This window comes from Elephas maximus, chromosome 1 (assembly GCF_024166365.1).
Source record: "Elephas maximus indicus isolate mEleMax1 chromosome 1, mEleMax1 primary haplotype, whole genome shotgun sequence".
In the NCBI taxonomy this organism is placed as follows: Eukaryota; Metazoa; Chordata; class Mammalia; order Proboscidea; family Elephantidae; genus Elephas; species Elephas maximus.
Genome location: NC_064819.1, coordinates 195,488,500 through 195,513,263, shown reverse-complemented (window position 1 = coordinate 195,513,263; position 24,764 = coordinate 195,488,500). Strand labels below are relative to the sequence as shown.

Below are 24,764 nucleotides of genomic sequence, written 5' to 3'. Positions count from 1 at the left end.
ATATATGCCCCATTCGTATTTTATATAAAGACAGAAGTTTGTTAAGCTTTCAAAAATCTTTTGAGACACACACACACAGAAATTGGTGCGCATGTTGTTCTGCTGTGCCCAGTGGTAAACTCCTATCGGCACTGAAGAGTGCGTCCCAAGGCTAGCCAAGGAGGGGAAGGTGCGAGGTATGTCAGGAGGGGTGGATTCTTGTCTCTAAAAAAAGGAGTTTACTTTTCCTAATGAGAAAGCTAAAGTTGGCCATTGTCATTGTGTGATATTAACACCAGTCCTTCTGGCAAGTTTGAAAATACTGGGCTCCATTATAAAAGTTAAAAATGTCCTGGACCTGGAGTTGTTTACCCAGAGCGTGAGCTGCTCTAAAGTTACAGAGCTCTGGTTGGAAGAGGTGGCTTGAAGGCCGCCTCCGAGTAACTGACGTCACAGCAGTTTCAGCTGCTGCTGTGACACTGAGCTGAGCAGCTTTTTGATTTGCGAAGCTTTCAAAAGGACTTGTCAGTACTGCTCTGTTGAATGGTTGTGCTTATTTAGCATTCCCATTTCTTGTAAAAAGGCAAGATTAACCGAGCTGAGACTTTTCTCTTTAGGATAACTAGCTATCCTTTCTACTTCCTTCCATTGCTAGATTGACCAGTGGTCGAACGTGCATGGGATTTTTCCCCACTGCGAACAGGTATGTTTTCTTTCTGGAAGTTAGAAACCAAGTGCCTAATTGTGGCAGAATATAGAGGGGTAGCTGACGTGTTTCAAAATACGGGTACTGTTTGAGCTGAGGGTTATTTCAACATCTGCCTGTGTCTCTGCGTCTGGTTTTAAAAACAGCGGGGCGGGGTACATAACGGATTGTACTGACTCCTGGGGACGAGGCGATTCAGCTGCTGAGGGTGGATTTCCCAATTCTGTACAGAGTGCCGTCTACTCTCTGAGCTTGTATTTTTCAAACGCTGCTTCTCAGCACTTCGAACAATACTTTGTACACAGATTTCACTCAATATATTTATTAGAATGAAGAGTTTTTTTGAATTTGCAAAGTGACGTGTGCAGCCCTGGAGATTGCTGGTATTTGGAAATCGCAGTTAATAAATAAATAAATGTAGTTTTATCCAAGTTTTAAGAGTTTGCTCATTGCATGATGACAGTTTCTGTAATTCGAGTGCCATTCATTATGGATTAATCTCCTGCAGGTAGAAGGGAACCATACCATCACATCTTCTTTTGTTTATGCTCATTAATTTTAGCTATTTGTTTTCCCAAGACAAAAGCATCTTTCAAAACTTTTATTTTATAAGCTAACTAGAAGTAAAGCTAGTGCCCCAACAGCTTGGGTGTTTTCTACTTGGAGTAAATAAACAGGAGAGAAAAAGAAGGAGAAGACAATTAAATGAGGAGGCAAAATTGATTTCTTTGGAAATTCTTCTGGTAGTGTCTGCTTGACCTTGTTTGGAACATGAGGAACATGCTGAAATTGCAATAAATAATAATAAAAATGTTTCCTTTTACCCAGTAACAAAATCTAATCATGGTAGTCTTTAGAAGGATGCATTTGCAAACAAAAGGGGAAGAACAAGGTTGGTTAATTAGTTGAAATGATGCAAATGATTTATAATATCCTGGAGAAATGGCAAGAGTATTTTGGAGGGAAAAGGTGCATTACTCCAATGGATATGGGCATGGGAATCCCTAGTTTAAAGTTAAGCAGAAACAGAACCTGCCCAGGGCAAATGATTCCTCCAGGAATTGTAAGGTTGGCAGCCCCTAGTGTTTGGCATTTTTATTGGAATATATATAATCATCTACATTTGAAAAATCTTCAGTTATATGAAAAGTAATATGTTTAGAAAAAGGAAATAAGAGAGCAATAAACAAGTACTAGGGAAAAAAAATCTCAAAAGCGAGACGTAGCTATTAAAAAAAAAATTAATAATTTTTTTTTAAAAAAAGCCTTCCCTAAAACTCTCTTTCATTGTTTGGCTAACATTTAGTTTTCAATGGAGAAGATGGAGGTCAGAATGGTAACCATGGAGACATAGTAAGAATGAAGCACCCTTCAGATGAAAGACTTAGCATGACCAAATTGAAGCTGATTTGGGGAATGAAAATAATTTGTCAGAACCCTGACTATGTTACTCTTATGTTTTGCTCACTGGTAGGGCCAGAGGTTAGCAGACTGACTGTTTTTCTCCCATCACCATACTAACTCAACCCACTCACAACTCTTTACAATTCTGGCTTCCAACTTTGGGGAGGGGGAGGTAGGTTAAAAGGAACTACTTAATGCCAGCATATAGTTGTCGTAGACTACTTATGTAGTTCACTCTGTCCTTTACACATTAGCTCTAACAAATTTTTATTCTGAATGAAATTCTAAAAGTAATGAAATGGAGAATGAAAGCGACATAGAGGGTAGGGCACATAGCAGAAATCCTTCTTTCTCTCCCACATAGATGCCGATATCTGTGGGAGAAAAAAGTGGCAGCTATGAACAAAGAGAAGGGTTGTGTTTGCCTCCGTAAAGAGCACTGAAATTGAGTTTTTGTCTGCTGGACCAATTCACCCCGTAACTTTTCATTACAGAACATTCTATTCCTACAAAGATGCCCCTTCAATTTAATATTTTTTATATTTAACATAGCATTATAACAAAAGTAGCTTTTTAAAGATTTGTCTATTCAAATTTTTGCTAACAATAAAAAAGCTGTTCTCTAAATACTTGCCATGTATCCTTAAAGTACTTGAAAAATACTGAGGCCAAAGGAAAGTCATTGGAAATAAAAGAGATTTCAAACAGGTGAAGACTTGCTTCTATAAAATTTCTAATGAAAGATCAGCATAAGTTGTGTTCTAGGGAAAGAAAACATTGAGGGAGAGGACAAATAAAGGGAAGGAGGGAAGGAAGATAGGAGAAAAGGAGGGAGAGAGGGGCATGATAAGAAATCAAGAAATGGACATTTATCGAGCACCCACTGTGAGCCAGAAGAGTGTTAGCACTTTTACGGAGCATTATGTCTCTTGCTTGGAGCCCTAGTTCGCAGTGGTTAAGAGCTCGGCTGCTAACCAGAAGGTCGGCAGTTGGAATATACTGGCCACTCCTTGGAAACCCTATGGGGCAGTTCTACTCTGCCTCTGAGTTCGAATCAACTCAACGCAACAGGTTTGGTTTTGGTTTGAATGTCTCTGACTCACGTAATTCTCATAATGATTCTATGGTCCCACTTTATTTGTAGAGGAGGAAGCAATATATGTAGTCACATTGCACTTGGTATTTATGACAAGGCAGAGATGCTAAGAAGGCTACATAAATCCTGCCACAAAAATCGGCGCATATTTTGCTCTATAGAATTTTTTTTCCCAAAGTCATCTTTTTGATTCATAACCATCACATTTCCTGGCACTAGATACTGCTCTGTCCCTGGAAAGATGAAGCTTTGTTGACTGACCCTCCTCCATATTAAGTGATGAGTTTGGCTCTTTGCAAATTAATACAGGATTTAGTCTGCTTCGAGAATAGTACCTGGGTTCAGATATAGTCCTGTTACCAAGAACAAGCCTAATTTAGAGTATTCCTGGATGGTCTTCAGGGAGGTAAAAAGAGAAGGGCCTGACAGCATTTTGACTCTGATATGGAAGTGGTTATAGAAGAGTTAGGAATAGAGAGAAAAAAATGGAGCCATTTGCTACATAATTGTTAGAGAAACTTCATGAGGATTTTTTAATATTGCCAGTGGTTAAAAATGGTTGGCATAAAGCACAGAATATCACAGCACCTCTTTTCCAGATAGCATGAAATTGGTTTCCTCTCTTTTTGTAATGTCCCTGCTTAAATCTGCAACTATCTCTTGATTTTATTTATTTATTTATCTTTCATTTGCTCTCTCTCATGTAGAACTACCCCACTTGTCCTAAGAAGTTCCAGTAAACTGGACAGCAAGACATACTCTGCTCACAGCTAATTACGTACAGTTTTAAAGTCGTCCGCCAGTCTCTCAAAATAAGCACTGTCTGTATTTCCTGTGAGCAGTTCTTGGATGAACCTGAAAGATTACTAGATAATCAAGATTAATAAAAGTTAGAGCAGTCAAAACAAAAAGCAAATCCTGTTTCTTCTCTACTGTCTCTTGTTGGGTCTTCATTGACATATTTATTTTAGAGCAGCTGTGCATTTGCTATGGCAGATACTTGTGGTCACTGGCTCATACTTGTGGGGGTTAGCAAAGAAAGGAGTAACGGGATGGAGAAAATGAAGTTAGAAATACAGTATTACTAAGTAGATAAAATGAGGCATGATAACATTTTTAATGACTAAATCTGAAATTACATTTTTTCCTGACTGAATTAATCATAGTATTGTGAGTGCCAAAGAAAAAGGTAAAAATCATCAAAGTGTCTGTAGCAAATAGTTTGAGACAAGAGTAACGATATAGATTCCAGTATTATTAGGGTGTTTTGAGAGGTGAAGCTGTGCATCTATAGCTAACATTTTCTTAATCCTTATTAGTCTAACTCGTTAATAGATTGCAGCTCAGTTAATCCTTATTGCAAACAAAAAAAAATTCCTTATTAGTCTGTTATAATTAATTAATAGACTACAGTTTAGAATAGTTTCCCACTCAGATATGTTTAGAACAGTCTGACAAAAATAAGTCTTAAGTGTTTATCTTATATTTGGGATTTGAAATTAAGCAGCCATCTTTTGTGACTACAAAAGTGGCATTTGCTGCCTGGCTATGTAAGTTTAATTCCACAATGCCAGCATTCAAGAAGCTATAGACTCTTGGAAAATTTGCCCATCATTAGTATAAGCTGCCACCTGATAAGGCAATTTGGTAATGAACTAGTAAACTGAAGAGTTAGACTTCTTATAGGCATGCTTATTGTAGATGGATAGTCAAACATTTTAAATATGTTTTTTACCCATTAAAAAGTATATGACTTTATTAATTACACATATATTTAGTTGAAAGCAGAGCAAGATTTTAAATGTAAAATAGAAAAAAATTTAAATTTCACAAATTGCATTCAATGTGGCATTTAATGTTTATAACAACCTTGTCGATAATCCTCCATTTTAATGTAAATTAACTAAAACTCAGAAAGTTTAGATGACTTATAACAGAATTGGAAACCCTGGTGGCGTAGTGGTTAAGTGCTACGGCTGCTAACCAAGAGGTCGGCACTTCAAACCCACCAGGCCCTCCTTGGAAACTCTATCGGGCAGTTCTACTCTGTCCTGTAGGGTCGCTATGAGTGGGAATCGACTCGACGGCAGTGAATTTGGTTTTTTTTTGTTATAACAGAATTACAGATCTCAGATTTAAGCTGCATCTTCAAACCCTAAATACACATACCCTTGAATGCTAGAAACCTAATTATTTCAGTCACTATTTAATATAATAGAAGATTTCCTGGTCAACGGAGTCAGATGTTCTTTTTCTGGTCTCAGAACTCTAATAGCCTCAATAGATTATGGTATATAGTCTATGAGAAGGAATAGGCAGCATGAATAAAATTTAACATATGAATCACAGGATAGTTTTCAATGTTTTCAGATTTTGTTTGATGAGGTAAAATAATGAAAGTATTATAATTTAGTGTGATCTCTTATTGGTACATCTCTTCCAGAGTGACAACTAACCTTGGAGTCATAGTTGATATTGTTGTCATTTTTGACATTAAGTCACAGAAATACATAATCAGGTTGCATCAGAACAGGAAGAGTAATTCAATTGCAGCAGAATCTGACATAGTTGTATAAACATGACCATGTAAATTTGATACCACCATTCTTAGATATTCACGGAAAAAAAAAAAAAAACTAGATGAAGTGGTTAGTTAAAGGTACATGTATATCTCACATATGCATTTAACCATCTTGTCCACTGTAATTTTGCTGTCTGGTCTCAGAATGGAGAGAAGAAAAAAAATACGTTGGTAATATCTCTTGACCAAGTGTGTTTCTTGTGTTTATGCAGATCGGTATCACCTCTTTTTTTTGAGTCCAATTTTCCTAGAGTTTGTTTATGTGAACAGCTCTTGACAAAATGATAAAATATGTTCCCAGAAACCACATGGGTTTGGAACTCTCTCTTGTTATGTTTACATTAGGCTTTCTTTTAAAGGCAAGTGAGACTGTTTCAAATAAAACAACTCCAAGCTTCCAAGAAACAGTTAAGAGAAGGCAGAGACAAGCAGAAACACCTCTTCGCTGACACTCACGCAGTTGCCATGGACCTGCATAAGCAGTGGGAGAACACAGAGACTAGCTGGCATAAGGAAAAGATGGAATTACTGGACCAGTTTGACAATGAAAGAAAGGAATGGGAAAGTCAATGGAAGATCATGCAGAAGAAGATAGAAGAGGTACAAGTTGATTTGTTTTGAATGCATTGTAAATGTCAACCTCAGAATGAAAATTAAAGTTAGTCTTGTATTAGAAATTTTTTTTTAATTCAACCTAATATGTGCATGTCTCAGTAATATTTACTAGTCCCAAAATATCTTAACCTTAGCCAATGGTGTCTTAAGACCTATGCTTATTTTGTAGCCCCACATGGAAACTAAGAACTTGAATTGTCATTCCAAAATGTGTCCACTTATTATTTCATGGCCAGAGAGCCTTGATATCAAAAATGGGGTATGTATTTTGCAAGAGTTTTAAAACACCAGGGCCTAGCTCAACACAGTAAGACTTAATTGGTGGATCATATGTTAGTGAAATTACAATTAGTCATTAGAATATAAAGCTTTCCTTTCCTGAGATGATTTATAAATAATGTCTACCAAAGGAAATTACATGCTAGGCAACTCAGTGTAATCAAAAGGAGTGTCATATATCAAACAAAATGGCACTGGACATGAGATTTATTCTGACAAGTGGTGCTACATTTATTGGTGCATTTAAAAGAAAGGGATTATGAAAAATGACATGCCATAACCCTGACACAAACAGTCCTTTTATCTCCATTAACCATCCCTGGTCTGTCAGGCCTGGAATATTCAAGCATTTACGTTAGTGTACGCTTAGGTTTGCTCCAACTGAAAATTATTTATACTTACCTTGCATTCTTCTGGTAACAGCCATAGTTTCAGCTTCTGTGGATTTATGCATATTACCTAAGTGGTTGTTTTAAGAGACTTTTTGGCCTTTATTCACAGGCAATCAGAGCATGTGTCTTACGTGTTTATAGTATACATGTTTTTTTTGTTATTAACACCCATGCAATTGACTGTGAATAAAATCCAAATTGGCATGCTAAAAGGAAAAAAAAAGTATCTATTAAGCCCTTCCTCTAAACTTGAACCAAGAAGGAAGGCATACCATGCATGATTAGAGGTTGAAAGGCAAAGAAACCTACCTTTTTGCTTGTAAAGAATTCCGTCCTTATTCCTCTATAGTTTGGCAAAGGAGCCAGCTCCTGCTTACTCCCTTAATGCCTCTACCCAGATATTCATATTGGATCAACAAGGAGATGCCTAGGTCAAATCAAAATCTAAACTCTACTTCAATCACAAGCAGACCTCTAGTCATGGGTCATTGGCTCCCAAAAGTCTGGGAGGTTCTGTTAGTAAGTCTCACGCAATTCTAGCATCCAATCAAAATAGTTAAGTAAGGCAGGATTTGTCTACATGAAACCATGTACCTTAAACTGTCTTGTGTCTGGTTAACTTTGTTATAGTCGAACAATTATTCTGACTACTCTATAGGTTTCCTCTATGGTAAATATTATCCCTATCAATTAACCAAACAAAAAACAAAAAAAAACCCTGTTGCCATCAAGTTGATTCAGACTCATAGTGAACCTATAGCGATCTTATCAATTAGCAGTCATTAAACATATTTTAAACAGGATTATTGTTCATATAGATACTGTCCTTTTTAAGACTCACTATTTTCCATGTCAGGGAACCAGAAGGACTGCAATGAAGAAATATTTTCTTCTTCTTGCACAGTTACTGGGGTGATTTTCAGTCCTGCTGTCTGAATAGTACCTGAGTATATAGCTCTATAGCTGGGAACTTGCCCCTAGGTGATGTTCTCCAATCCCTAAATATCAGCACTATGCTCTTCTTATCATATTATATATGTTGTTGTTGTGGTTAGGGGCCCTCGAGTTGGTTCCGACTGATAGTGACCCTATGCATAACAGAATGAAACACTGCCCGGTCCTGGGCTATCCTTACTATCGTTGTTATGCTTGAGCTTATTGTTGCAGCCACTGTGTCAGTCCACCTCGTTGAGGGTCTTCCCCTTTTCGGCTGACCCTGAACACTGCCAAGCACGATGTCCTTCTTCAGGGACGGATCCCTCCTGACAGCATGTCCAAAGTATGTAAAACACAGTCTCGCCATCCTTGCTTCTAAGGAGCATTCTGGTTGTACTTCTTCTAAGACAGATTTGTTCGTTCTTTTGGCAGTCCATGGTATATTCAATATTCTTCACCAGTACCACGATTCAGAGGTGTCAATTCTTCTTCAGTCTTCCTTATTCATTGTCCAGCTTTCACATGCATATGATGTGACTGAAAATACCATGGGTTGAGTCAGGCTCACCCTCGTCTTCAAGGTGACATCTTTGCTCTTCAACACTTTAAAGAGGTCCTTTGCAGCAGATTTACCCAATGCAGTGCATCTTTTGATTTCTTGACTGCTGCTTCCATGGCTGTTGATAGTGATCCAAGTAAAATGAAATCCTTGACAACTTCAGTCTTTTCTCTGTTTATCATGATGTTGCTCACTGGTCCAGTTGTGAGGATTTTTGTTTTCTTTATGTTGAAGTGCAACGCATACTGAAGGCTGTGGTGTTTGATCTTCATCAGTAAGTGCTTCAGGTCCTCTTCACTTTCAGCAAGCAAGGTTGTGTCATTTGCATAACACAGGTTGTTAATGAGTCTTCCTCCAATCCTGATGCCCAGTTCTTCTTCATATAGTCCAGCTTCTCGGATTATTTGCTCAGCATCAGAACAAGGGGCTACCGATTGGTTTAAAGTCAGGAAAGGTGTGTGTCAGGGTTGTATTCTTTCACCATACCTATTCATATTATATATGTATGATTACACATATATTAACATACATATTATGTATCTTAAAACATGCTCAGAGGGTACTTTCATCAAGCCTTCAAAGCTGGAGGTAAAAAGACTAAGAAAACAGAAGGAAAGTATCTTCACATTGTCACAGAAAGAATCAATTTTTAAAAAAGCTAAAATTAAGAAATCAACACTTAGAAAAATTATGTCATGCCACAAACACAGTAGACTGTATTTGTATAACATTTACCACTAAGTTTTATGTATTGAATGAGATACAGATTATTGAGCCATGTATTAGAAAATTGTAGATACCCAGGTACAGACATACAGCTTCAGTGATTTCAAGTGACAGTATCACCTAGTGAGAAAATCTGGTGTTGGATATTAAGACTTGTAATTATTCTCTTATCAGCCACTAACAACAATCACTGCATTTGCAATTGCAAAATAAGATGTACATACATGGATTGTTTGGAACCTGGAATAATCCGGATAGAAACTCTGGGTAGAGTTCATAGGTGGTTGATAGAGTTGAGAGATGTCTGGGAACTTTGCTTCACAGTGCACTCATTCCTGCTTCTTTCCTCTGGTGGAATGATTAGATAACCATTGACAATGGCTGGCTACCCAGTAACACAGATTCCTTTATACAAAATAAATGTTTTTCCATCACAAATATTGTATTTTTTATTTTAACCTTACCTAGGCTCACAAAAGGATTTAAGATGGCATACAAAATTACAGATAAGGTAAAGAATGCAAAACTAAAAAGATGAGATGAAGACAAGAGGAAGGTTGGTATGTGAAATGCATGTGCTGGGCCCAAGCTTTCTAGCAGCATACAAAATTTACCAAGTGTATATATTTCAATATTTAGAAGACAAAAACGAACCTGTTTCCCAGGAATAGCATTTTTTTTCTCCCTGGTTTTGAAACTAAAGCAATTTTGTTTTCTCCCATGGCTCTCCACCAAAACAAAACAAAACACAATGTCAGGAACAACATCCTTATATTTAACATCATACTTTTTAGGGCTGTTTTTTATAATATCCCTCAAGGCCAGTGAAAATCATAATGCCTAATGGAATTCAGTAAAAATAATTTTACAGGGGCCTAAACATTTGATTCAGGGCTAGAGTTTGAGGCTATTCTGACTTAATGCTAGAGTCATAAGTATCTAAAGAAATAAATGGACATATATCCCTCAGGCATGTATACTGTTTCTGTTACTTGAGATTTGAGTAAATATTGAACAGCAATAAATCTGATACTATATTCCTTGAATTGTGTTTGTAGTGCAGATACTGATTGTGGCCGTAAAATATAGACCCATTTGCTTAATAGTTATCTAACCATCTCTCTTGAAATTTGACAAGAACTCCAAAGAGCACTTCCTTGTCTATTTAGAGGTGAGCTGAGTGAATGCATACAGGCGTCATCGAGATCTGTCTAATCAAGAAGGAAGCCTTAAGAGTTCTGTTACGTAGAATTCTGTTAGATTGCATAGGATGTTGTCACATTTGTTTTAATCTGGACGAGAAGTGTTTTTAGAATGTGTATAGCCATGGCATGGCATTAAAAATAATCTCAGTAATATTTAGCCTTGATCAACTTAACTTCCAAAGGAAACATCATTTGATTGCAAAATGTCTACTTTGGGAATGGAATGAGCTGACTTACTAAATGAGGTTGTTAACTATTAAACAGTTAAATAATGGTGTAGAAATAGGGTCATATATCAGAAAAAAAAGACTTTCAGTTAAACTCTTCTTTCTCTCTGAAAGCAACTAGAGATCATGGCCAATTATTGATTCAGTTCATTTCAATTTTGTGTTTCTGTATCATCGTAATACCTATATATAGGAATCAACCAAAAAAAAAAAAAAACCCTTCGCCATCGAGTCAATTCAGACTCATAGCAACCCTAGGATAAAGTAGAACTACCCCCATAGGGTTTCCAAGGCGTGGCTGATGGATTTGAACTGCCCACCTTTTGGTTAGTGCCTGAGCTCTTAATCACTGCGCCACCAGGGCTCCATATATAGGAACAGGTTTATTTTATTTTTTATTGTATTTTAAGTGAAAGTTTACAGCTCAAGTTAGTTTCTCATACAAAAATTTAGACACACATTATTATGTGACCCTAGTTGCTATCCCTGTAATATGTCAGCACACTCCTCCCTTCCACCCCAGATTTCCCGTGTCCATTCAACTAGCACTCTGTCCCTTTCTGCCTGCTCATCTCACCTCTGGGCAGGAGCTGCCCATTTAGTCTCATGTATGTATTTGAACTAAGAAGCACAGCTTTCGTGAATATCATTTTATGTTTTATAGTCCAGTCTAATCTTTGTCTGAAGAGTTGGCTTCAGAAATGGTTTTAGTTCTGGGTTAACAGAGAGTTAGGGGGCCATGTCTTCTGGGGTTCCTCTAGTCTCTATCAGACCATTAAGTCTGGTCTTTTTCCTAGAATTTGAGTTCTGCACCATACATTTTTCCTGCTCCATCAGGGACTCTCTGTTGTGTTCCCTATCAGGGCAGTCATTGGTGGTAGCCGGGCACCATCTAGTTCTTCTGGTCTCAAGCTGATGGAGTTTCTGGTTAATGATGCCCTTTTTTGATTTGTGGGTTTTTTTGTTTGTTTGTTTTTATGTTCCTTGTGTCTTTGGTGTTCTTCATTGTCATTTACTCCAGGTGGGTTGGGACAAGTTGATGCATCTTAGATGGCCGTTTGCTAGCTTTTAAGACCCCAGATGCCACTCACCAAAGTGGGATGCAGAAGGTTTTCATAGTAAACTTTGCTATGCCAGTTGACCTAGATGTCCCCTGAAACTATGGTCCCCAGACCACCGCCCCTACTACTCTGTCCCTTGAAGTGTTTGGTTGTATTCAGAAAACTTCTTAGCTTTTGATTTAGTCCAATGGTGCTGACTTCCCCTGTATTACGTGTTGTCCTTCCCTTCACCTAATTCTTGTCTACTGTCTGGTTAGTGAATATTACTTTCCCTCCCTCCCCACTCTCATAACCGTCAAAGAATGTTTTCTTCTGTGTTTAAACCTTTTCTTGAGTTCTTATAATAGTGGTCTCCTGGACTGTTTGTCCTTTTGCAACTGACTGATTTCACTCAGCATTTATGCCTTCAAGATTCATCCATGTTACGAGATGCTTTGCAGATTCATTGTTCTTTATCATTATACCATAATTCGTTTATCCACTTACCCATTGATGGGCACCTAGGTTGTTTCCATCTTTCTGCTATTGTGAACAGTGCTTCAGTGAACATGGTTGTGCATATACCTATTAGTGTGAGGGTTCTTATTTCTCTAGGATATATTCCGAGGAGAGGATTGTTGGATCTTATGGTACTTCTATTTCCAGCTTTTTAAAGAAGTGCCAAATTGATTTCCAGAGTGGTTGTACCATTTTACATTCTCACCAGCAGAGTGTAAGTGTTCAAGTCTCTCTGCGACCTCTCCAACATTTATTGTTTTGTGTTTTTTGGATTAATGCTAGCCTTGTTGGGGTGATACAGCATCTCATGGTAGTTTTGATTTATGTTTCTCTAATGGCTAATGATCATGAGCATTTCCTCGTGTATCTGTTAGCTGCCTGAATGTCTTCTTTGGTGAAGTGTCTGTTCATATCCTTTGCCCATTTTTTAATTGTGTTATTTGTCTTTCTGTTGTTGAGGTTTTGCAGTATCTTGTAGATTTTAGAAATTAGACCCTGATCAGATATGGCGTAGCCAAAAAAATTTTTACCAGTCTGTAGGTTGTCTTTTTATTCTTTTGGTGAAGATTTTTGATGAGCATAAGTGTTTAATTTTTAGGAGATCCCAGTTATCTAGTTTCTGTTCTGGTGTTTTGCATTGTTAGTAATGTTTTATATTCTGTTTATACCATGTATTAGGGCTCCTAGTGTTTCCCTATTTTTTCTTGCATGATCTTTATTGTTTTAGATTTTAAATTTAGACCTTTGGTCCATTTTGAGTTAGTTTTTGTGCATGGAGTGAATGTGCATGGGTCTTGTTTCATTTTTTGCAGATGGATATCCAGTTATACCAGCACCATTTGTTAAAGAGACTGTCTTTTCCCCATTTAATGGACTTTGTGACATATCAGCTACTCATAGGTGGATGAATTTATGTCTGGATTCTCAATTCTGTTCCATTGGTCTGTGTGTCTGTTGTTGTACCAGCACTAGGCTGTTTTGACTACTGTGGTGGTATAATGGGTTCTAAAATCAGGTAGAGTGAGGCCTCCCATTTTGTTCTTCTTCAGTAATGCTTTACTTATCCGGGGCCTCTTTCCTTTCCAAATGAAGTTCGTGATTTGTTTCTCCATCTCATTAAAAAGTGTTGTTGGATTTGGATAAGATTTGCATTGTATCTGTAGATCATCTTGGGTAGAACTGACATTTTCACAATGTTGAGTTGTCTTATCCATGAGCAAGGTATATTTTTTCACTTATGTAGGTCTCTTCTGTTTTCTGGCAGTAGTGTCTCGTAGTTTTCTTTGTACAGGTTTTTTACATGTCTGGTTAGATTTATTCCTAAGTATTTTATCTTCTTGGGGGCTATTGTAAATGGTATTGATTTGGTGATTTTCTCTTTCAAATTCTCTTTGTTGGGGTAGAGGAATCCAACTGATTTTTGTATGTTTATCTTGTATCCTGATACTCTGCTGAACTCTTCTTTTCCAATAGTTTTCTTGTGGATTCTTTGGGGTTTTCTGTGTATAAGATCATATCATCTGCAAATAGGGATAATTTTAGTTCTTCCTTACCAATTTGGAAGCCCATTATTTCTTTTTCCAGCATAATTGCACTGTCCAGGACTTCCACCACAGTGTTAAATAAGAGTGGTAATAGAGGGTATCCTTGTCTGGTTCCCGTTCTCAAGGGAAATGCTTCCAGACTCTCTCCATTTAGGATGATGTTGGTTATTGGCTTTATATAAATTCTGTTTATTATGTTGAGAAATTTCCTTCTGTTCCTATTTGGCTGAGAGTTTTTATTATGAATGGGTGTTAGACTTTGTCAAATGCCTTTTCTGCATCAATTGATAAGATCATGTGGAAGAACAGGTTTATTTTATTTTTGAGAGTTGATTTCTAGCCAGAAGGGTACAAGTTACCATCCATACATTGTCCTACTAAAAGCAGTATTCTGGTTCATCAAAAGTTGTTCCAGGTAACCTGATTTTAGAGACACTATTTGACGGCATAAATATCTGGTATTGGCAACAATTAATGCTTCAGCTAATAACTGAAAAGTTAGAGATTGGTGTCCACCCAGGCGTTCCTTGGGAAAAAAAGGCCTGGTGATCTACTTAGGGAAAACCACCCGTTGAAACCCCTGTGGAGCACAGTTCTACTCTGACCCATATGGGCTTGCCGTGAGACGAAGTCAATTCAATGGCAACTGGTTTTTGAGAGTCCCTAGGTGGTATAAATTGTTAACATGCTCAGCAGCTAACTGAAACGTTAGAGGTTCAAGTCAACCCAGAGTTTCCTCGGAAGATTGGCGGGGTGATCTGCTCTTGAAAAATCAGCCATTGAAAACCCTGTGGGGCAAAATTCTGACACACATGGGGCTGTCATGGTCAGAACTGACTCAATGGCAACTGGTTTGGTTTAAGCATTAACAGCCAGAGTAGTATATAATAGTATGGCAAAAAGAACTCAAAACCGTTTGCTTAGGACCAAAAGTATAGTGAATTAGAAAGAAAAAGTTTTATCTTTATTTGCTTTATAGCTTTGCCAAGAAGTAAAGCTTCGGAGGAAAATCAACATGAATGAAAGTCCTAAGGCCATTGATCTTGATTGTGAAAAGGTCCTTCAAGGCAAAATGGTGGACTCTTCTCCAAATTACCCCATTTCAGGACAATGTGAATTTATAGGGATGAATCACAGACTCGGTCTGGAAAAAGAAAATAAAACAGAACAGAACTTACTCACTGAGGGAGATCAAATGTGTAAGGAACAAAAAGCAGCACAAAAATCAAAAGTAGGGTTTATGAATCCTTTGGCTGCAGACAACCGAAAGGAATGTGAATCCTGGCCTGACCTGAGGACCTCTGACAAAGAAAGCAAGAGCTGTTCTGGTGCCCTCAATACAGTAAGTAAGATGTGCCTGGCCTAGAATTGTTTCTAAAGAAATATTTACATTTTAGAGTGCTAACATGCTGTTGCTTATATGCATAAAGGCTCTTGAAGAACTTGCCAAAGTTAGTGAAGAATTATGCAGCTTTCAAGAGGAAATTCGAAAGCGGTCTAACCACAAAAGGTAGGCTGGTATATCTGTATGATTACTTAATGTTGGAAAATCAAGAAGAATATTGTTTTCAGTTAATGAATCCACACTGCCTCCTACATAAACTTTGTTAGTGGTACTTAACAATGAATCATAAAAATGTGTTACCTTGGATGGAAAATAGAAACTCCAGTTGTGTCCTTCTCTGTTTACTAATTCCCTAACACAAACCTTCCAGTTCTCTTGGCGATTTGACTGTTAGTAACACTTTACTCTTTTGGTATTCAGTTAAAGTAGACTCTTTATAATAAATTAACAAGTATCCTTTAGTGTGGTTCTTTTTCATTTTGAATATTTGTCCAGTAAAACTAGGCTAATCAATTTAAGTACACTTTAAAACAGATTTAACAAAGTAGTGTTTTAATTATATAATGATGCTCTACTGAAATATTTTATGCCCAAAAGTAATTTATTTCTGTACATTGGTTATATATATATACTGAAAGCCATACATAATTTTCAGTAGAACAACGTATTGTAAATAGGTACACACATATAAATGACATTACAGAGAATATTCTTTCAATTCAGAAACACTATGTAACTGTAAGAGTAGGCTTTAACCAAATTAAATGTATGTAAGTGTATATGTGTGTGTATATATATATATACACACATATATACACACACACACACATATTTGAAATTCCCTACACAAGGTAAGTGAAAATGGATTGTTCTAGGATCACCGATTATCTCCTAGTCCTCATAGTGCTTCTCTATGAAAGACATGATAATATTTCTCCTTATTTTTCTTTGACTATTAGGAAGCCCAGAGAGAATTTTTGTGCTTAGTTACAGTAGATTTTCTTAGCCAACCTTGATTTATACATCCTTTTGCCCTGTTGTTTCCCATTTAATATTTACTACTATTCTCTGTTAGTGGATATTTATCTCCCTCCACTTTATTATAAACTATCTCATAATCTTGTATGAGTTAAAGAGGTATAAATAAATACGATTAATTAAGTTTGATTTGTGAATCCACGTAGTGGCCATATTTAGGTTTTTATTTAGATAACTTGGAAAAGACTTGCCAATTTGCTTCTACGAATCATACCTGGTAAAAAGCTTTCACTGTCATTTCACGACCTTTAGAAAAAAAGCTCAAAATCCCAAATATGTAATTCAAAGATGCTGTAATTTGACACTGACCTAATGTTTCACTTTTACTCCATATCTTCCATCCCATTCTGCTTTATAATCCATCCACACCAAACTATTCATTGTCCCTTGAGTAGCCACACTATCAGTCTTACAGTTCACTTTGCCTATTTGCTCTTTATTCGTGCCCCAGCCCATATGACACTTTCCATTTGGAATTACTCATTTCTCATTGCAGTTTCATTCAGATTTATGTCATACTACTTTAAATTTTATTTCAAACTAAAGAGGCCAAGCTTGAGTTCACGTTACATAATGGATGGTAATTCAGCAGGCAGAGAGGACGTGAGTGAGCATTCCAGGTAAGGAATGGCAAGAGAAAACCTATAGAAATGGTCATATCAAATAGTAGAAAGCCAAAACACTATATAGTCTAAGTCTGAGTCTACATGAAAATTTAGATAATTGAAAATTGAGACAAGGTTTGAAAGGTGGTTTGGATCTGAGTAAGTAGGGTCTTGAATACAACAATGAGAAGTGGGCTTTGTCCTATAATAAAAAGGACTCAAAGTTGTTGAATAAAAAATTTATATTAAAATTAGATTTGAGGAAGTTTTGACTCCTATAGAAGCAATCAATTGCTTAAGCCACGGTGTCTTTTGAGAGCTTATCTTAGATACAGTTATCGCTAATATACCACGTTTTATAATTTTTCAGGATGATGTCTGATTCTTCTCTCCGGGACATGCCAAATGTAATTAATATGCCTCACAGGGACCACATGATCAACAGTGACCAGTGTGTTCTTCCAATTGATTTAGAAAAAGAAAAGCAGAAAAACAGAAAGAATCTGAACTATGAGGATGTGCTCCAAAGTGATTCTTTGAAAAAACATGGAATTGACACAATTGATTTGCAAAGAAATGAAATCCCACCAGTTCCTCCTCCAAGAAGCACATCTCGAAATCTGCAGAGCCCATATTCTGAAAGTATACAAGCCCATGAAGCATTGAAGGAAAGTTTAGACAACAGTTGGGTGCCCCGAGGGGGCCAAGGTGGAAAGAACTGCAATCCTTATTTCCTTTTGAGGCAGCATGAGATGCCTATGTCATGTCCAGATGAAGGGGAGACTTTGAAAGATGGTGTCATATTTTCTTCTTTTGCATCAGATAACAAGCCTCCATGCCATGAAGATATTGGACTTAGCATGTGGTCATGCAACATTGGGATAGGTGCAAAAAATAGCCCTTCCACATTGTGGTTTCAGAAAACCTGCTCTACCCCCAATAAGCCAAAATATGAAAAGGTGATCCCAAATCATCCTGCTAAATCTCATCCCAGTCTTCACGTCAGCCATGACTTTAGCTCCTCAGTGACACAGAGCAGTGGCCCACTTACAAGTTTCAGTTGCAGCTTTGAAAGGACCACAAGGAATGAAAAGCTAGCCGCAAAGACCGATGAATTTAACAGAACTGTATTTAGAACAAACAGAAATTGTCACGCAATACAAAAAAATCAAAGCTACTCAAAATCATCTGAAGATCCTAAACCCTGTGATACCTTAATCACTCATGCAGATAACATATCAGAAAATGACAATGCGTCTGGTGTTCTGAAAACCAATGTCCACATGCCTATGCCCATGGAAAATGTGCCTGATAGTCCTACCAAAATATTCTCAGCAGGCCAAGTAAGACAGATGCAGGAACACTTAAGTCCTAGCAGTTATCGGAATATGCTCCACGAACATGACTGGAGACCAAGTAATTTGTCTGGCCGTCCAAGGTCAGCTGATGCTAAGTCAAATTATGGTGTTGTTGAAAAGCTGCTGAAAACCTATGAGACATCAGCAGGGTCTGCCTTGCAGAATTCTAAATGCTTCCAAGATAATTGGACTAAATGCAACTCTAATGTCAGTGACGGCACCATATTAAGTCAGGATTTAGAAACGCTCCAAATGGAACAAGAACTTCAGCGAAAGGCAGCTATGTGTGGGGGTCAGCAAGTGAAGAAAGGAATAGATTGGAAAAAGATAACAGAGGTGAGAAAGTAAACACCAGTATTCTGGTAGAATTGTATCCATATTTAGGAGTGGCTCAGAGTTCAGTCAGTCTCCCAGTCATATAAATAGAATGTAGGCACATGTTTTGGCATCTAAGAAACTTCTTCCCTTTCATTTTTGAATAAATAGGAAACAGGGTTGTAACTCAACATGAACTTTAATGAAATAACTATAATAGAGGCTTAAGAATGTCAAGAAGATCAAGTGTTTGTTCTAAGTCTTGAAAAAAAATATCAGAATGTACATTTGTTGGTTTCTAGAATTTTATTCTTTTAAAGTGTTCATATTAAGAAAAATATATAGAAAATAGTTTTTAGATAACTCACACTTTGCAGTAATTATATTTGATTGGTTCAGTCGTTGCCAACATTTGACTCATGTTCTTTCTCAAAGGATTAGTCACATTAATGTGACTATGAGTAAAAGACATAATTTTAAAATAGTGTTTTATAAAGTTCTTTTATTTGTGGGAACTAAAAGTACAATGAAAAGAAAACACAATATTATAGTTTAAAAAAATTAAGGTCATTCTTAGCTATATATGTATTTTAGCACACAAATTGCCTCAAAAAATAATAAACATGGATATTCTTTTTGTTCCAGTCTGTTTATAAAATACTATAATCTTCACTAGTTATAGGATATAGGAAGGTCAAAGAGACTGGTGTTTACAATGAAGAACTATCCAACAGTTCCTTTTTATGCATATAATTTTTAAGAAGATAACATAAAAATTATGGGTGGTATATTATTATTATTATTATTATTGTTATGATTACTGTTATTCTCCAAGGCTTCAAATTCCTAGCTTTACATGATACACTTTAAATGCAGTATAATTTTAAGCTATGCAGGTTGCCTCCTTCTGTTGTTAAAAAAGAAAAAAAAAAATTAGGTGATTTTCAAACCTTGCAAAAACATCAGTGTTCTTCAGTTTTACCAGAAATTTTGCCTTGTTTGTACAGGATACAAATAATTACCCGGCTTTTGTATTCCTGTGTTTTTCTATTTGAGCCCATAAATACCTGTAAGGCCCTATAGCTGGAGATGGGAAACGGAAATATATATACATTAACCAGCTGTAATTATTAGCTACCAAGCAGTATTACTAAATGTTTCCTCTTCTTGCATTGATTAGAGGTGGTAGAGAGTGTCCTTTACTCAAGCTCCTTAGAAGTAGTTGTTTTTTTGTTTTTTTCCTCCTAGGGACAAATAAAAAATTAATAAGTCTCCATAGAGAAAAAAAAAAACAATGCAGGTTTCTGTCAGTGTCAGGCCATGATCAAAATAACAGAAATAGAGACCATTCTCACTGCCCATCTCAGATGAAAGAGCACAGGCTTTGTTAAAAGAGTCAATAAGAAGAACCAAGGGTATAGAATATGTTATGGAAGCTTTTTTTTTTTTAATTGCAAAGATCAAATAATACTTTTCTTCCATTAAATTAAAGAAAGAAAGTGAAGGAAATGTTTTACTCATTGAAAGAATTATTAGTGGAGAAAAAGGAAGGCATCACATTAGTCATTTTGTGTGTTTTTACTTTATAACCTCTTAAATGTCAGTAACTTGATTTAAGTGCACAATGTTTCTTCTATGATTCATTCAATTTGTTTTATTTTTACCACTAAAAAATTTTAATATCCCACTAAGAAACATCTGCAGTTCAATCATATCTCTCAAAGTTATCTACATTTTTTGAGCCCTGAGTTCATAATTACTTCTACAAAGAGATCCTTGTACTGAAATTTATCAGTGAGAGACCTACCAGATTGTCAATACCATATCCCATATTAAAATACAATTGCTTTGATTAAAACAGTCAAGAGCACAAAATATTAAATACCTTCTTTAGTTTTTCAATACTTGCATATAAATATGTTAACATATTAATCCCATGATAGGAATCCATAATATGTTAAACTCATCACTGGTTCCCACATAGTGAGATGAATGTCTTCATTTATGCCCTAGGAACCCATGGCAGTGACATGTTCACATGGAAAAGGGTTTTCCAGACCTGCTAGACCAGCAAATCGCCGTCTCCCATCCAGATGGGCTTCCAGATCTCCATCTGCACCCCCAGCTTTTCGGAGAACTGCCCACAACTGTACCGTTTCTCTGCGATCTGAAGCATCGATGGTCTAAGTCTGGCCTGGATTGCTAGATGCCAAAAGCTCTAGTCAAACCAGTTGCCAAACAAAGTATCTGAGTGTTTACAGCCAGTCCTGTTCTCTTCGGTATCTTTCAGGATCACTGGGACATGCAATTTAAATCTTAAATTTCCATCAGTCTTCAGTGTTTTTAACTTTTGGAGTAATTATCTTCTTGTATTTTTCTTTCTTAGATCAGAATTTTTTAATGCCATCCTCATTAATTTTCAAATATGATTTTGGTTGAAACAATGTACAGTATTGTATATCTAACTTTCTTGCAAGTGACAGAAAGCAAGTGGTTATGTGCATGGCCATGTGTTTGTAGGTGCATGTGTTGAAATAGGAAGTATCTTAGTACGTATTTAGATGAGAAAAACTTATGTGCTAGTGTTGACTTTGAAATTATAACATGTATACCTATATACTCTTTGTGTTTATTTTACATTTTTGAAAATATACAATACTGTTTATATTTGTATGCCTCAGGTATTCCAGTTAAGGCATTTGAGGAACATATATTAACCACTTTCTCAGCCCCAACTACATTGAAAACTAAGAATTATACACATATCTAACATTGGTGGATATGATTCATAAATGCTTTCTTAATCCATATAAGGATAAACTAATACCATTGATCTCCTTTGGTTTCACTTTTAAAGAAAAATATCACAGTTTTAACAGATCAGCCTTCTAAATGAAGCATAGAATGTTCACAAATGTTTTTATCTATCATTGGGTAGTATATTGTGACTTAAAATTTATACTTGATTCTCAGAACCAGTCTCATGAGTCTACTTTATAAATGACATGAAATGATGACTTTCTTTTGCTTCAGGAATAAACATTCCTTAAATAGGACATAAAAGAAAAGAAATTTTAATTACATTGAATTCTGTTTTTTGTTAAAATTGTGGTAAACTTAGTTTAGTTGCTTTATCTGGAGTATCATATTTAGAGGTAAGTCATTCACGTTTTCCCTTTTCTTTTTCCCTTTATTAGGTAAAGGACTAATTCAGTTTTTATTAACAAGAATGATCAGAAATAATGTTTTGCTGAGAGCTGAATTATAATATTGTTCTTATGCTGTGCTATAAAAAAAAAAAAAAAAAGCCTTAAGCTAAACTTTGTCATTTATGAGTAGTATAAGGGACAGATGGAGCCCTGGTGGCACAGTGGTTAAGAACTCAGCTATTAACCAAAAAAGTTGGTAATTGGAATCCACCAGCTGCTCCTTGGAAACCCTATGGGGCCATTCTGCCCTGTCTCGTATGAGCTCTGTGAGTCAGAATCGATTTGATGGCAACGGGTATAAGGGAGAGAGACTTGTATTTTGGCAACGTCTTGCATATAGTGAACACATGAAATCTGTATTGAGAACTGATAGAGATATGAATGTTGAGGTTCCTGGAATCCTACATGGAAGATCTTGGAAGCAGCTTCGCTCCCCATTGTCTCTATATAGTACCGTGTTATTAGTTAGATATTAATTCTATTTAAGCATTTCTTTATTACAAAAAAAGATTAAGGAATTCTTATACCAAAAGTATTCAAAGAGCCTTGTCCTTATGATATATTATTAACCATTTAGAGAAATTCGCTTTATTATACACCATGACTTGAGATAAAGTAAATAATTTTCAAATCCCAGACTGCCTTAAAGGCTCAAGACTGTTGCTTGGTGATGGATAGATTCGTACTTTCCAATAAGGAGGTAAGCTGACTTAAACTTCTAGAATGTAAAATTGGATTGGATGGTAAGCAAGGGCTATAAATTCACTCTTTTACCAAGTGTTGTCATTCTCATGATCTACTTCTCATCTGAAGAGGAAGAAACACTGGAGAGGTGGTAGCTTGCAGCATAAAATGGCGGGCCTGTAGGAAGATGCTGTGTGTAACATTGAGAGGCTGCCCAAGGACTGTGCAGCATTCCTGTTTCTCTCCAATACTGTATCCCAGGGGTCTAATGTGGATCTGTGGTTCCTACCTTTAACTACAAAATCGAAATATTGACCATTTCTTAAAAACTAGAATTCTTGACCTTAATCCCTAATTACTAAAACATGGTTTCCAGGGTAGGGACTGGAAATCTGAAGTCTTTAATAAAACAAAACAAGGCAAAGCAAAGCTTTTGATGACCAGGCAGATTCAGGACCAGTGGCGTTGATTGATAATAATACATCCCTAAATGGATGGATTCTCTTGGTAGTCACTTCCCTGGGCCACGCCTTTACTATCAGTAAATAAAAAGGGGTCATATTGTCAGCCTCTACAATTGGCTTTTTTTTTCTATTGCCACTTGAATGAAACAATGGAACATATGTTAACATTTTGTGTTTGCTATGATCATGAAATATTAGAGTTCGGGAAAAAAGTGCTTAACATCTAGTCCAATCCCCTTGATTGTAAAGATGAAAAAACTAAAACAGAGATCATTTGTGTGGTCTGTTTTCCTCCTTAAAATATTTTATAATTTTTTATGGAAAAATCTATCAGGCAAATAGAAATTATCCTTGAAAAAAAATTTTTGATGTATTATATTTTAAGTGGTCATTTTTCTATTATCCTACCAACATGGGCACTGTCCTGCCAACAACATATCCTTCATTATGCCATCATTGCTGGATTTAAGGGATTTGTAAATATTCCCAGAAATATTTGATTAGAAACACTTTTGTTAATAGATGTTTCCCTAGCAGATTTTGGGGGAACATTGTTAGGTTATTTCAGTATGGGATTACTGACATTATTGGCTGTGCTCAGAAAGTAATAAGAATGAGGCACAAAGAACAGTGTGTGTGTATGTGTTTGTGTGTGTGTGTCCTCACATGAGTTCTCTATGTTGCCTTATATCAAAGCCGAATATAAAAATATAAATCGTGCTTTGTATGATTCACTTTGTTAAAAATTATCCATAACTTTCATTTGTTTTTACATAGACAATGAAGATAACCATATTTCATTTTGCAGATATTGCTACAAAACATGACTTACTTCTGCAAGGGGAATTTAACCATGTCATTGTATGAAAATATCTCAACCTAAAAAAGAAAATGTGCTTCCCTATAAAGATTTTTCAAAATTATTTTTAGGCATATTTACTGATAAACGACTACATGATATTGAAATCTCCTTCAGTCATTAGAAGCTATCAAATAAAATAGGTGTGGAAACACCCAGTGTGGCATTTATATACATTGAAAACATTTTTATTTTATTTTCTACAGTGATCTCCAGTCAAGCTGAGAATCTTACAAAGTTTTAAACTCAAATATGTACATGGTTCAACCTAGTCTCTCAAAATATCTCTGGGTAGGAGAATCTGAAGCCAGTCTGCCTGAATCCCTGCACCCTGCCACACAAAACCCCATAGAGTTTCTCATACACAGATATCCACTCTTTACCATTTAAATGCAAATTCAGTCAGATTAAATTTTTGTTGGAAAAGAGCATACAATTCTGAAATTTGTGTTTACATGGTGAAATTGGTTAAATTTGCGTTAAGCATGTTCAGATGTCTATCATAGTGCTATCTTGCTTCAAATTCTGCCTGTTTCTTCATAAGTAGCAAGTACCCTTACCAGAATGTACAGCTATGACTTGCTCATCTTATAGAGCCCAGAAGTATTCTCCTGCAAAAGATGGACTTCATAAAGCAAAAAAATTAAAAATGAAAACAAGGCAAAGAAGGTGGGGGTGGAGGATGCTTCAGGCAAGTGCCTAAGATGATTTCTACTCAATTATTTTTACTGTATAAAATCTTTTATCATAGGAAATCTGTTTCAGTGGGGACAAAATAACAATACTTAAAATCTCATACATATCTGTATCATTTTACAAATTCAACAGGTAAATTTGGTGAATTCTGAAAAAATGGCTGCTTATAGAAAGCTACAGAGATGTCTAGAAATGAGGGAAGAGTCTAGAATTGGAAGTCACTCAGAACAATCACAGTTTCAAAGTGAGAAAGCTGAGACTCAGAGATGTCTGCTTGGCTGCCAAGCTTATGCTGAAGGAATCCAAGTCTGAGCTCAGTGTCCTGCCTTCCCGTATAAAAGCTTGTGTGCATCGATGACTTTATTGTTTGGAAAGCACATTCC

The 24,764-nt window shown here is 36.3% G+C and overlaps 1 protein-coding gene across 3 annotated transcripts; it reads left to right on the top strand.

Annotated features, from left to right (window-relative positions):
• Positions 1-21,378, top strand: KIAA0408 (KIAA0408 ortholog). 3 transcript variants are annotated; one of them, XM_049902070.1, is made up of 6 exons: positions 2-682; positions 6,126-6,366; positions 14,788-15,150; positions 15,239-15,318; positions 17,167-18,490; positions 20,483-21,378. In XM_049902070.1, the coding sequence occupies exons 1-6, from the start codon at positions 657-659 to the stop codon at positions 20,654-20,656; spliced, it is 2,208 nt and encodes a 735-aa protein (XP_049758027.1). In that variant the 5' UTR covers positions 2-656; the 3' UTR covers positions 20,657-21,378. The 3 variants fall into 3 exon arrangements, with proteins under 3 accessions (XP_049758213.1, XP_049758027.1, XP_049758111.1); XM_049902154.1 differs by having other exon boundaries at positions 6,112-6,366; XM_049902256.1 differs by lacking the exon at positions 6,126-6,366 and having other exon boundaries at positions 1-682.
• The last annotated feature ends 3,386 nt before the right edge of the window (positions 21,379-24,764 follow it).

Excerpts from the sequence above, each read along its gene's own strand:
- KIAA0408 (XM_049902070.1), top strand. The coding sequence starts at position 657 with ATGGGATTTTTCCCCACTGCGAACAG. Across the intron at positions 683-6,125 it reads TTTTTCCCCACTGCGAACAG|GCAAGTGAGACTGTTTCAAA; the intron begins GTATGTTTTCTT and ends TTTCTTTTAAAG. Across the intron at positions 15,319-17,166 it reads AAGCGGTCTAACCACAAAAG|GATGATGTCTGATTCTTCTC; the intron begins GTAGGCTGGTAT and ends ATAATTTTTCAG.